Here is a 14,672-nt window from a genome sequence, read left to right as displayed (position 1 = left end):
AGAGTATAGAGGTCACATGACTACGAGCCCATCACTACCAGAAGTAGAGTATAGAGGTCACATGACTACTAGCCCATCACTACCAGAAGTAGAGTATAGAGGTCACATGACTACTAGCCCATCACTACCAGAAGTAGAGTATAGAGGTCACATGACTACTAGCCCATCACTACCAGAAGTAGAGTATAGAGGTCACATGACTACGAGCCCATCACTACCAGAAGTAGAGTATAGAGGTCACATGACTACTAGCCCATCACTACCAGAAGTAGAGTATAGAGGTCACATGACTACTAGCCCATCACTACCAGAAGTAGAGTATAGAGGTCACATGACTACGAGCCCATCACTACCAGAAGTAGAGTATAGAGGTCACATGACTACTAGCCCATCACTACCAGAAGTAGAGTATAGAGGTCACATGACTACGAGCCCATCACTACCAGAAGTAGAGTATAGAGGTCACATGACTACTAGCCCATCACTACCAGAAGTAGAGTATAGAGGTCACATGACTACGAGCCCATCACTACCAGAAGTAGAGTATAGAGGTCACATGACTACTAGCCCATCACTACCAGAAGTAGAGTATAGAGGTCACATGACTACTAGCCCATCACAACCAGAAGTAGAGTATAGAGGTCACATGACTACTAGCCCATCACTACCAGAAGTAGAGTATAGAGGTCACATGACTACTAGCCCATCACTACCAGAAGTAGAGTATAGAGGTCACATGACTACGAGCCCATCACTACCAGAAGTAGAGTATAGAGGTCACATGACTACGAGCCCATCACTACCAGAAGTGGAGTATAGAGGTCACATGACTACTAGCCCATCACTACCAGAAGTAGAGTATAGAGGTCACATGACTACTAGCCCATCACTACCAGAAGTAGAGTATAGAGGTCACATGACTACTAGCCCATCACTACCAGAAGTAGAGTATAGAGGTCACATGACTACTAGCCCATCACTACTACCAGGAGAAGCAGAGTATAGAGAGGGAGGAGCCACCTGCTGTGGCCCAGCAAGGTGCACTGTATTCGGACACATGCTCCGAGCAGCCGGTGTGATGCTGGTGTTTCAGGTGGATGAGAAGGTTTTTTCCCCCTCGTCACAGAGCATTTGGTACAACCGATGTCTTCCTCTAAAAGTGAATGTTTGTTTACATGTGAGCTCAGGGGAAGTTACCACAGGCTGTTATCAAAAAAGATCGCTTGATTTGCTCAACCCGCACAGTATGGGGAGTAGCCATTTTGCTGTTTTTTTTTTTTTTTTAAATCCTCGCTTGTCCCTCCTATCGCTCCAATAATTATCATCCAGCCCAGTATGTCTGCCTTAAGGGAAAGTATCTTTGCTTCCTGGTCCACTAAAAGTCGCTGGACTCCTTCCAGACCTGCTCAGTCACCCACAAATCGACACACACAAACATTCTCTCACTGATTAAATTAGTCTGAAGAAGCACCAGGGGATCCCAAGACAATATTTTCATTGCAATAATAAAGGAAAAGCTTGCTTATGGCTCTGCACAAGTAAATATTTGGCTTGGGGTTGGCTCCATTATTCATGCCCTCGGGAATACGCCAGGGCCAAACCATTCAGCAGCGAGTGCTGAGAAAAAAAAAAAAAAAACTACTGCCGAAAAAAGTAAAGCAAGTCTGGGAATTTACAAGGCCTGGAGGAGCTGAGATAATAAATCAAACACGCCCCATTTGCATCTAGCTAGTGCTCTGGATCACTGAAGGGGGGTGTGCTGGGAGCGGACGTGCTTGTGTAACTTGCTTCAATTTGGGGGGGGGGTTAAACTTTCCATGTAAAACTCCACAACGGGCCGGGGTGGTTGTGTGTTAGGCCGACATATGGTCATATTTGTTGTCAAGGAAGAGGGGAGATGTGAAGACAGTGAAAGATTGAAGTATTTTGTTTCCATGAAGCCCAACTGTTTGTTTTAGCTTTCCTTAATACTCCTTAATACCGCTAGGAAGGGAAAACCCTTGTCTGGCTCAACTGTACCTTGCCCAAATAAGGTGCAGGTATGTTCCAGAGTGGAGGGCTCCAAAAGGGTACAGAAGAACCTCAGACTTCCTCATTTGTTCCAAAAGATGAGATGAAAACCGAAGTGTAGGAAAACGTGGGTGAGGTCATTTCCCCATAGGAAATAATGTAAATGCAAGTACTACATACCCAATTATATGGTCTAAGACATTTTAAACAATCAGTCATGTTTTTATGACAAATGGATGGACATTATGGACGTGGACTTCCTGTACATCCTGGTAAGATGGAATGTTTCTCACTTTCTTTAGCAAATTGACCCAGTGAGTCCCCAACACGTACGCTGCTTTGTTTGAGTAACCAGTTTCAGAAAGCGTCCACCTATTTCCAATCGACTCATCTGGTCCATTGACGCTAACATTTAACGCTAATGTCTGATCCCGAGCGCCGACACTCCCTGGAAATGCAGTACAGGTATTTCGGAGAAATAACAAAATGGCGATACCTGTATCCACTCCTTGTTGGAGTCCTGTGCAGGCGTCCATGCATTCTCGTAGTAGTTGAGTCTGGAGCGCTCCGGGGACCAGCTCGGGTTGTACTGGGACGAGGCCACGATTTGGTCAGATGTTATCTCACCCGATTCCATTCCCAGAGGGTCGCTGCAGTCAAAGTCTACAAAAAGAATGATGACACATTGATGGAAAGGCTTCAGATATTTATATGATATATATGCTCCACAATCTAGCCAGTGTGCGATCCCCCAGATTCACAGCTCATCTCTGGGGAGGAGAATGGCGAGCACTCAAGACCTCCACATCAGGGACGCCTCAGTAAATCCGCTTCATTCGCCCCTGCTTTAATGGATGCAGAATGGAAGTGTTCTGCATTAAGAAGTAAAAATGTCTCCATAAAATATTCAGGCTGGCGAGTTTTCGGCGTGAAAGTGACTTCCATGCCACCCTTTTCCCCCTTGGACTGGAACTGTTCATAGCTGGGTTTTTGTTTTCTTTGGCTTGGTCTCTGGGGACAAATTAGCTGTATTTAGGATCTGTATTCCAGGTTATAAATCACACTCCAAAGACATTCCGCCCAAGGCTGGAGGGGGTTCATGTTTGTGTTGACATGGGGCGGCCCTTTCGACATGCCGGGCTCCGTGGTTACAAATTCCACCGCGTCCGCGGACTCCTGATCCCCGGAGGTCAGACCTCACGCCACCGCTGAGGATGGAGTGGCGGTAACGTCCGGAAAAGCTACACACAGGTACTCCGTCACACACTGGTGATGTGTGGGTCGATACTGAAATACGATACCCCCGATACCAGCTTTCATGCTCTAAAATCCAAATATCGATACTTTGGATACTTCAGTCATTTGAGGTAATGCTTCCCTGAAATGTTTGTAGAAACGATGACGGATGGTAAACCGAGCCTTGTGGGAATTGTGAATAAAGTTTTCTTAATCATTTATTTTAATGCTTTATTATTATTAATTTACTTTGTTTACTTTTCGTCTTAAATACAATTTCCACATACAGGATTTATTTACATAAATTATGCTAAGATATAAAATATGTAACTTTTTAGGTATTGCATCGGTACTGCCGATATCAGCCTGAATTGGTATTGAATAGAAAACAACACCATTGGTATCGCGCATCACTATCACATACCAGCGCCATTTCACATTAGCCTTCACTCAAGCACTCATGAGTGCTGATATCGAGAACACGGTCAAGAGCCGTATCGCTCGTCAATCTGACTTCTCAAGCATAAAGCTGAATGCCCATCACCGACCGGGAGAAGACAAAGAGCTGCTTGTTGGGAACCACTGGCACAACCCGATCACATGATCTGCCAAGCATCGCGGCCGCTCAAGCCTGGAAGGTAGCTGATCGATGACGATAAGCAGGATCTGAGGGCTTCTTTCATCACCTTATCACCTTCATCACCGACTTGCAGCTATTTGCAGTCAACCGCTACCGTTGCCATGCGGAGGCAAGAAAGACAGTCTTGGTCCGGCTCATCGACAAATAAAGCATTCTCCTGTGGTAATATATTCTAAATAAATCAGTGATTTGATATCAGACTTCCTTGTTTGCAGTTTGTGTCGCCTCAGAGTAAAGCCTTGCTTGCACTTGCACGCACTTTGTCCTTGCAGTGGGAAGCCATTTTTTAACACATTTGTGTTAAAAGGGGGTGGAGTCTAAGTGTCCAAAAGTTGTGGCGCACACACTTCCTGTGAACGAGTCGTGAATACAACGTGACCGCACCACGATCTGTGTGCAAACAACATCAGAGACCCGAGCAACCGTTCCACCACCTCTTGGAGCGATTCGGGATAAAGTCAAGTCATTTCTGCAGCATCGGATTTCATAACCATAACGCCCAAAGCCGTGTCCTCTAGTCAGCATTCCTCCCTCCCACGCGGTTTTGTTTCTCCTTTATTGCCTCCTTCTTGCTCTTTGGCCATTCTCCAAATATGGACTGAGCTAACATGGTGTAGCTAGCTTGCAAATATGGGGTCATGAAGCGACGGGCGTCAGTGGGACACAGTGGGACCAGATAACGCCACGACTGTTTCACCCGTGCAGGAAGTGGTGGAGATAATGAATGCCCACACGGGAACAATGTGTGGCGCACGTACGAGTGCCGTCCACTAGACTTGGCAAGGAGTAAATAAGTCGTGCGGGAGAGCGGCCATTTTATGCCCTGGCGAATTGCGTACCAAGTGCATCATTTATGCATCATTTATGCATAAACAGTACACGCTAGTCTTCACACCTCTCAGGCGTGTCATAAATAAATAAATAACACGTAATGCCATGACAAAACGTGTGCAAGTGGAAACGTTGTTTGATTGGTGGATTTGTGATTATCTGACTTTGCCAGTCAAAGGCTGACTGTGTGTGTGTGTGTGTGTGTGTGTGTGTGTTTAAGGTGGTCTTTAGCCTCTGGACAGATTTATGACTCCGAGCCGCCCTCGTCTTTCTTAATGAAATGTTTAGTTGGAGCGTTTTTGCAAAATGGGGTCAAGAGGTCGAGCCCTGTGATGGTATTGCCGCATGTTGCAACCTCTGAGGTGTGTGTATGTGTGTGTATGTGTGTGTGTGTTGGGAGAATCTGCCTTTTGGGGCACGTCTGGGCCTGTCGAGTGTTAACGTAGGACTAGTAAAAGACATTCCACTAATGAAGAACCAGGAGGTGTTTATTTAAAAAGCCTATTAATCCAGTGAGAATCCATAAAAAGCACCATGGATGACATCTGCTACTTTATTTGTGTAATATTCTCCTACTCTACTCTCTACCGCCCTCTCATCTTCTACGACATAGTTCAGATTCAGACGCCTAAGAGTCGTACATATTTTTTGCTGAGCAGTGTTGGCTGCGTCTACGTCGGCCTCTCCATCTGTCGGATTGTCTGGGACGTGGATGCCAACTCACCCTCTGGAACCGTCCTCTCCATGACGGTGAAGTTGGCGGAGAAGCCCTCCTTAGCGATGGCGCTGTCGGTGTTGATGGTCAGCGCCAGGATTCCCGTGTAGGAGATGATTCTTCCCGGCGTGTTCTGACCGCAGTACCTTCCGATGTACGGACCGACTAGAAAAAAGAAAGAGAGTGGAAGACCGGGTTGGATCATCGGGACCACACTAAACCCCTTCCCCACCATGCTCACATTTTGGGAAAATAATCAAGCACTTATAACGAGAAGGACCCAGAAGAAGTGTAGGCTCCAGCAGCATACAAAATGGCTGAATATGAAAAAAATAAAGGAATAAATAGAAGTGTAAAGGTGACTATAGGGGTGTTATTTCATGTCTGGAGGGCTCTAATCAAGTTAAGTGTATCTAGAAATGTGTAAACAAGTTTTCTATGCTCCAAATATGAAAATAGTCGGAAAACAGTCAAAATTAGATCTGCTGCCAGTATCGTTATTGGTATTGGTATCGGTAGATATCTGCAAAGTAGTACTGGACAGTATCAGTAGGAAAGCTGGAGCTTGTCTAGTTTTTCTTATTTAGATGAAATTTAATTCAACGACTGCAGCTACGACCCCATGCCGAGAGCCCCCCCCCCCGAACGCCGCTGGAACCAGACATTCCACGTCCACCAGCAGCGGTGACCGAGACCACCGTCTGCTTGCCGGCCGTAAATACCTCCGACCTTCCTCCCCCGTCGCCCAACCTGCTATTCTTCTGTGAGCGAGCGGAATGTGAGCAGACAAAATAGAAAGTAAAAGACAAAAGGTCTCACCGGGCTCGGTTCCACTTAGCAGACTTGGAAGAATACACGGAATGTCGGAGCAAGCAGGCACAATGACCTTGCTGCACGTGCGCTGTGATCCGTGCACGCTACCGAGCATGCATCCATGTCGGTACGCGGGGGGGGTGAGGAGGGGGGGGGGGGGCTGCGGCTTATCTGCGGTTGCTAACGCTGTGATCAGTGGCGAGTGACAGTGCAGCCTCCCCGCAGCCCGCTGTCATCCAAACACAGCGCCCCCCCCTCCCCTCTCGCTGATGAATGAAAGGCAAAGGCCAGGCCACGGGGATTTCAGGGGGCGCAGCATGACGGCCCCGATTCATCTTCATGAGCCGCCCGCATGTACATGAAAGTACACGTGTGCTCGTCAACACGCTAAGATGCATGAAGGCCATCTCCAAGATCCACCCCAATGAAATATTAACGAGCGTCAGTATGAACCCTCGTCTTTACTCCAACTGGAGGAAGAAGCAGAGGTTCTTCCACGGTGCCAGGCGGGGGGGCGGGGGGGCTAATGCAATATTGATCCAGCGGGCATGTCGGGATGCCCAACACAAGAAGACAAATCATTTTATTCCCGTTGCTTATTGTTGGATGAGGCTTCAGAGGTGTGATATCTCCCAGCCTCACCTGATTGGCTCCACTTCCTGCCTTTGATTCCCGGCCTCGGCGAGCTGACTGAACGCAGAACTAGGACACATTTGCTTCCTACTTCCTTTGTCTCCATATTCAAACCTGCTAGCAACGCGGCATGTACACTAAACACGTCGCCATCGCTCGACTGATGGAAGCCTTTCATTTCATACAATGGTAAATTATTATATTAAATAGTACTAACAGTACTGTAAACTTACAGTACTTGTCCATATTCTTGGTTCTTGTAGGCATTGTCATGGCTGATGCCCAATAAAAAATAAAGAATGAAATGAAGTAGCCACATTTAAAGATACACGACTTCTCTCCATAATAAATAAACCAAAATGAGAAGACAGCAAGCCAAACTTCATGTACCTCCAGGAAAGCCATCCCAGATCTCCAGCCTGTCGTAGCGGCAGAAGACGCCAGCGGGAGGCGTGGGGTCCGGCTCCAGCTCGAAGCTCTCGAACTCCAGGATGATTTCCGACATCCTGGGTGCAAAGATCATGAAGGTGCAGTCCAGGTTGTTGGGGTACTTCTCTGGGAAGCCTGGGGACTTGATGACGCCGCTGTTGGACGTGAAGTTCCTTGAGCATTCGGGACCTGCGGGACAGGAGGAAAACGTGAGATGGGACAAAGATGAGCGATGGGACATTTTGGTGAGGAGGTTAGCCTCCTAAACGCTAGCGCTTCCCAGATGTATTTATTCACCGATGAGCTCGATGTTTCTGCAACACCACAATCACCATTTCTACTTTCTTCTTGGATTTTATTCCACAATTATAATTTCCTTCCTCTTACATCCCAAAGATATCTAGGGTAGCATGGGACGCAACAAAAGTATGAAAAGAAAATGGCGGGCAGGGAAAAGCATCCCACTGCGAGGTGAAAGACAATGGAGTATTTCATCCCAGGATAACAGAAACACCCCCCCCAAAACAAAACAGGAGACGAGCCTCAAAACCAGGATGTAGAACTAGTGAAGGAGTTAAGGATACAAAAAGGGAAACACAAACGGACTCACCAAAACCAGAGCGACTGCTCCTCTCAACAAAACCAAACACGCCACACCAGGAAGCTAATTAACACCATCCCAAAACAAAATGGCCGAACACCTGGAGGTCGGTATCATCATACCTTCCCGGCTTCATCCCTGCCTTCGGCATCAGAAGCCTAGGATTAGGATTGAGGAGCGCGAGTGGCAGATAAAATAAAAGGATAAAAATGGCGCCGACAGCTAGAGGAAACTTTTCAGCAAGTGACGGGAAGTTTGGAGGAAAGATATTCTCCATGCAGATTCCCTTTGATCCCGCTTGACTGGGAACACGGCCACGTGTCATCCAGGGCGGCCATTTGCAGCTATTAGTGGCAGAAACGCGTCCAGGGTAACATCATTTCCCCCCGCCCTGACATGACAGCCGGCATGATGGCTGCAGATGGGGTTGTGCAAGAACATAATTGCAAGGAGTTTTTGCTTGATGAAAAGCAGCAGGCTACAGTTGTTGTAGCGTAAGTGGATGTGGCAAACTGCTTCTTCCACTCAGGCATCGTGCTGGGCTGCAAATTCAGGCCATCAGACCCGCTTTAGTCCGTCCGCTAGCGGGGACGGTGGAGGGAGAACCGCGTCCATTTGCTTTTAATCCAAGATGAAAGCTTTATGAGGAGCATTTTAGCTCCAAAGGGAGTTGACATTTGGAGGAGCAGCCAAAGCGTGGCTTTTGAGAACAGCAGGTGCTGTTAATTTCACAGCTTCACCTTCTCGTGTTTGGTCTGGAAAACGGGCTTAAGACGTCGAGAAAAGAAAGGTGCATTTATTCCTACACTCGGTGCTGCGGTTCTCCGTGCTAGCTGGACCAATTTGGCAAAAATGTTCCAATTAAATCCTACAAACCACGCTGGAGGTTCCGTCTGTATCCATTACATCCTCCTCTGACGGGGCCCCCCCGACTCCCTGGAGCGCATGTGGGCTTTGGAAAAAAACACAAGTCATGTTGAGATGGCTGCTATGGTGCTGATCACCCCCCCCCCCCCCCCAAACATTTAACATGCATCTTCTCAGCAAACACAACCTGAACTCGGGGGTGGCCCAACCCTTTACTCTCAGAGTATTAAAATGTTATCCCCAACCTCATCTTATTATAATAATACAACTTTATTTGGTTTTGTTTCTCATAATATTAAAAATAATATATAATATATAAATATAATATATAATAATATCACAGAAGTACATGTTTATTTTCCTAAAACTGCAATTTTGTCTTGTTTTTTTTCCTCTTAATATATTCATAAAATTACTATGATAAACTTTCTTGTCGTAAATGTTATTTACATCATTACTACATTTCCATAATATTTTATTATTTATTATTCTCGTAACATACCTTTCCACAACCAACAATTTGGATTAAAAATCCTTTTGGGCATGCGAGTCTGCCCTTCATCGTCTCTGCTCCTCACAAGAGAAAGCATCTGATGCCAGCTTTATGAAAGGTGGCTTCTTTAATGTCTGAGCAAATTCCCATCGCTTCCATCGTCCTGCCATTCGGCCATGTGTAGCATATCTGCGTTGACAAGAAACAGGAAACATATATCCTGCCGTCAGCCAAACACCCCCCACCCCCAACTGACTCAGCGTCTCCTTGTTTTATCACCAAAGACGTTTGCAGCCGCCCCGGTGGAATTTACCCGGCGGGTGAAAATAAGAGAGAAAGGGAGTTAGTCGGGCTGACTCAGGCAAAGCTCATGGCAGAGCGGCACACACGCTCCGATGGGTCATCGTGTTCGAGACAAAGCAGCAGCGCTTTTAAACAAACATTTTTACGACAGGAAAAAGGAAGAAACAAAAGTTAATGCCGAGCGACAACCTCAAACCTCCAACCTTTACTGCCGGCAGGAAGTCCAACCATTCATGAGCTGCCTCTTTTTAGCCGTTTTATATTTTGAGAAGATAAGACACGTGTTCACAGATGTGTCGCATCAGGATCGGGTTTGATGGCCAACATTCCTAAAAAAGTCTACCTCTCCTTTAAAGGGCAGCTCCATTGGTCAGGTGTTCAGTAACGACTTCTCCCAGCATTCCAGCTGTCCAATTCCCAGACCACGAACACAGCGTTATTACCCCCATCATTAAAGGCTGTAACATTCCACTGCTCCCTGTACGTCTTTCTCTGGGCGGAAGGGGGCGGTGTGAAGGGGCTTCAGTCTTTCTTTCTTTTTCCATTTCTTCATGGCTGCGCTCCAGTTGGGACTTTCGGGAGGTGGTGTTGTTCCTGGGCTTAAGTAAATGAAAATGTTTATGTTCCATGATGTCCGCTGGCAGATCATTAGCAACCTTTATGTTGGGACCCCCCCCCCCACCCCTCACCTCTTCTACCTGCCACGCTAACCCAGATGACATCACAGGTGAAGAATGGACTCTTTCAGAGAGAAATTAAAAAATGGTGACAAACCGCCCCCCCGGTCCACTAAAATGAGGGATGACACCACGTTTAAGTGGGAAGGGGTCTGGAGGTAAAGGCATTCTCCCTCTGGTTGCCCTCTCGCAGATTGGGTGTCTTATATTTCCATGAGGCAAGCGTCTCTTTGTGTGCATATGACAGCACGTCTCCGTGCCAGATGTGACCTACGGCACTGGGCCGTGTCGTCAAGCAAAGTCGCTAAAATCGCCCCCTCCCAGCCCCGCCTGACACACACACACACACACACCTTGAAAGTGTTTTTACAGGTGCCTGCGTGGAGAAAAGCACCTTGGCTGCCAAGGCTAATAAAGGCTAACAAAGCGGCCTATTTTCTGTTCAAGATAAGAGTCGTGTTCGAGAGCCCTCCAGCAGACTTTTAGTCATCCTTCTGAGTAACAGCAAATGATGAGTTTGAATGTGGTTGGCGGGGGCGGTGGGGGGGGGTTTGGTCTTCAACGGCAGCATGGAAGCCACCTCGCCCACTTCAACGGGCCCTCAGCCAGCCTTGATGTGGCTCCGTGTACGCTGCCAAGCTGTTAAAGGAAAGCATATGTCGAGCCCGCATGCTAACACATCACGCTAATCTTTGCAGATTGGAGGGGATTTTATCTGAAAGAATAAAACTTCTGTCGGCTATAAAAGGAACAGGATTTTGGAAATGTTGCAGCCCTCACTGCCGGTTGCCTTTTTGGGCTGATGGAAGTTTCCACTCATCCACACACAACCAAAGCGCAGTCAGACCTTGGTTTAAAAACACCCCGGTTTTCATACGATTTGGTTCAAGTACAATATTTTAGCCTTTGGGAGGTTCAGTCTATTAATAAAGATGTGGTGTTTGGGTCGTACCATTCCTTCCTCCATTCCAAGCGACTCGACACCAGACCACCTTAATACCATCCAACCCTCGTCTCTGTTCCTGAGTTGGTGATTATTCACTTCCCCTGCCCCTCCCTTTCTGTCGCCACTGGAGCGTGGTTGCCAATTTGCAGGCCATAAAATAAATAGTCCGTGCTAATTAAGATGGTTGGATGGGATCAGGGAGTAGAGAGGGGCGGATGAGGAAACAGCCATCGAGAGCAGCAAAACAACCTGTTTTCTCCCAATTAGACCCCCCCCCAGCCTCCCACTGACGAAGGCCAGGCTACCAATGTCTGCACGCGTGAACGTATCTTTACACAGACTTAAGCTAGCCACGTCCCATGTAGCATGTTTACATCATTTGGTAGGAGAGCACGTTTAGCTTCAAAGTGACCTTCGGTTGGGTTTAACCCGTGCCACAAGGCGGTGCTCGTCCCAGAGGTGGACGTGTGGTGATCTCCTGTAATCACACTAATAAAGCGCCAGCATTCTTTGCATGCGACTTCATCGGCATGCTCCAGCCTGCAGTTCCTCCATTATCAGATCATCTGGCATCATCATTAACACTACACGTGTTTGCCAACACAATGTTTTCCCAGCTAATACCCCGCTTCTTGATAAGACGTGCTAATCAGCTAGCTTTGGATTCCTCGCTCTCCGTCTCCGTCAAAGAAGCCGCACTCTTAATTGATCTCAGGGCCTCATTCCTGGCGGCTCCACGGAGTCCACGAAGAAGCCTAATGAGGGTTTTGGTCCGCTGTGGAAATAACGCCGCCTTCAAGGAGACGGCAGCAACCGGGCCACAGCGACCCAACTCATCCTGTGGATGAATATTTCTGGATGTACAGAATGTACATGTACAGTACTTGTCATTCTAACATGTAGCACACTAGCTAACGCGTTTAAAAACCATGCTAGTATTTCAGGGTTGGATATGGTGTGTTATTATTGGATGAAGTACAATAAGGCATTCAGAAGACCTGTGATGCTACTGTATGTAGTACTCTACACTGACCAATAGGTGTCAGTAATGTGACACACAAGCACCAGACCTGATCGCCACAGCAACAACAGGCCTTTATTGCAGGTTTTAGAACAATTGCAAGATCAGCCACAACCCAAGCCAAACTAAAACTCAACTCCCAACCCCCGGCGTCACTTCCTGTCCGGCACCAGAACATTTACAGTAACACACAAACATGAGCCATATCAAATTTTGCCTTTGTTGCAGTACGATGCAAACTCTGGTAGTATTCGCAGTATTCCACAATAAAAGCACCGATTCTAATCTGGCTTGAGCTGCATAGTCCTGACTCGGGTTGTCATGAATGTAATATTACTTGTATGTCCTCGTGTACTCTATGTACTCTGCAGTACGGGCGGCCCCCGACCCTTCTCCAATGCTAATCTATGATAATAGACACCACTGGAAAATAGCACGCTAATCAAAGCAAGAATGTGTGGGTTTAACTGGTCTATCATGGGGGGCGGGGGGGCGGGGGGGATCAGGCATGATCAGTCTGTGTTGGGATGGAGTGTCACTTTGATCTCCTAAATGGATCCACAATCCACCAGCTGGACACGCACACACACACACACACACACACACCACCAGATGAAAAGCAAGGAGGGGACCCTGAGGGACCATTCATCATGTCTTCGGGGGCAACGGGGGCCGTCCCATAGACTGGCGCTAAGGTTAATTAATGAAAGTGGAGTCTGCCTGCGAGTCACTTTGCAGATATGCGTCTTCACCCTCCTCCCTCTTCGCTGTACTCGCTCGGCGATACGCCGGACCACATTGCAGCGTTTTTAGGGTACGGTGGAATCTTTTACATCTCGGCAATCCGCCAGTACCGTGTTGGGACATGGATGAGGGGCAAACAGCTATCCGAGGCTCCAGCTAGGAGCCCTTTGAGCTTTGTCCTAAAAGCCGTTCAGCTAACGTGCGCTAAGCAGCCGCCCGATTGACAACTGATGCCAACGCACCTTCCAATATGGCAGCATGACGGAACATATGGGGGGGGCTGCTGGCCATATTGCAGACATCAACAAAGCAGGAAATGAGGGGAGGCTCTGACAAACCCACGGAGATCTTCCAAATACATCACACTAAATGATGGCCTGTGGCACCCCTTTGTTGCAGTGGGATGGAGCTCGGCACAGTATTTGCTCAGGGTGTCACGAGACAGTCTGTTCACAAGACGAGATGATGCAGAAGATTGCGTGCAGAAGGCCCCGCCTCCCCCCACCGAGACTGAACGACTGACAGAAGGGTCACTCACCCGTCTTGAAGATCTCGTATCGGATGGAGAAACCCGCCCCGTGGGTCTCGTAATCCGACACAAACTTGATGAAGAGCTGGTTCCCCGATGAGACGACCGGAGACGGGGCGATCTTGCCGCAGTACTTCCCAACCAGCTGCCCGCTTTCGTCCACGCCATCTCTCACTTCCACGTAGTCGTACCTGAGAGGAGGACACGCCAGATGTTAGCGATTTCAGCTTCCTCGCGGCATGGGACGAGGTGCTGCAGCTTCAGACAAATCAAGAAAAACACTTTCATTCCTAGAGTGGGAGAGAAGACCAAACACTGGATAATAGAGTGGACTGGAAATGGAACGCTATGCTTCCTGCCATGACCTCCTGTGATGCATTCAGGAATAACAGAACATGACAAATATAATAAAAATTTAGTGACTTAAATTTTCTAATGTTTTGAGTTGGTCTTGAAACGGCTTGAGTGGATCTTTAAAAGCCTTCCTCCGCCTCAGCAGCATCGTCTTCACGGTAATAAGCAGCATTTAGTGCGACGACATCAGGAGCTTCAGCACACAAACCAGGTCTGGGGTTGAGGAGGCGTCTACATTATCATTATGTCCTTTATCATACGCTATTATTATCTGCTCTGTGGCGCGCTCACGCACGCACGTTTCATCAGCAGCGGAGGAGGAGCAGGTGTAGAATCTATTCCTGACGCTCACGCGCTAAAAACGTCATGCTGGTGGAATTTACATCTCCGGCACCTGAGGGAAACGGAAGACTAATTGAGTCAGAAGCAGATTTAGAAGCTTGGAAATAGGACCTGGGGGGTGGGGGGGTGATGCATGGGCTGTTTAAGGTTGGCTGAGACCACCGGCCATTGTCAGCGTGTGCATGAGGGGTATTGATTTTGGCAGACTGCTTTTAATTTAACAGCATTTATTTCACTGGCAGTCCCAGCCAGATGTGTTTGGAATAGTTTACCTGATTTAGTGCAGCTAAATATTAAAAAGAGCAGGGTAAAACATATCTCAGTACTTGTTGCCCTAACGTAGCAGCATTTCCCAGATGTGTACTGCATTTCCGTAGTACAAGTCACTTGGCTGCCCCCTGTGAATATTAGTATTATCAAGAAAATAATAATCCTAATCCAACATGAGCGGCCTTGAAGACAGCAAAGAGAAACATCAACTGTAATTT

General features: G+C 47.5%; 1 protein-coding gene across 9 annotated transcripts in view; it reads right to left on the bottom strand.

Annotated features, from left to right (window-relative positions):
• The window catches only part of LOC131108420 (neuropilin-1a), a 68,160-nt gene that overhangs the window by 22,501 nt on the left and 30,987 nt on the right, over positions 1-14,672 (bottom strand). For 8 of the 9 annotated variants that reach the window (XM_078790544.1, XM_078790540.1, XM_078790541.1 and 5 more), the window contains 4 exons: positions 13,498-13,679; positions 7,269-7,496; positions 5,442-5,597; positions 2,507-2,673 (listed from right to left, as the gene is read on the bottom strand). In XM_078790544.1, the coding sequence (XP_078646670.1) occupies positions 2,507-2,673; positions 5,442-5,597; positions 7,269-7,496; positions 13,498-13,679 (733 nt within the window). Of the gene's footprint in view, positions 1-2,506; positions 2,674-5,441; positions 5,598-7,268; positions 7,497-7,917; positions 8,014-13,497; positions 13,680-14,672 lie in introns of those variants that run through there. The other variant, XM_058059348.2, reaches the window with a different exon arrangement.

This window comes from Doryrhamphus excisus, linkage group LG5 (assembly GCF_037039965.1).
Source record: "Doryrhamphus excisus strain RoL-2023G ecotype Guam linkage group LG5, RoL_Dexc_Guam_v1.1, whole genome shotgun sequence".
NCBI classification, from domain to species: Eukaryota; Metazoa; Chordata; class Actinopteri; order Syngnathiformes; family Syngnathidae; genus Doryrhamphus; species Doryrhamphus excisus.
The sequence above is the reverse complement of the archived record's forward strand: the minus strand, read 5'-3'. Positions and strand labels throughout refer to the sequence as shown.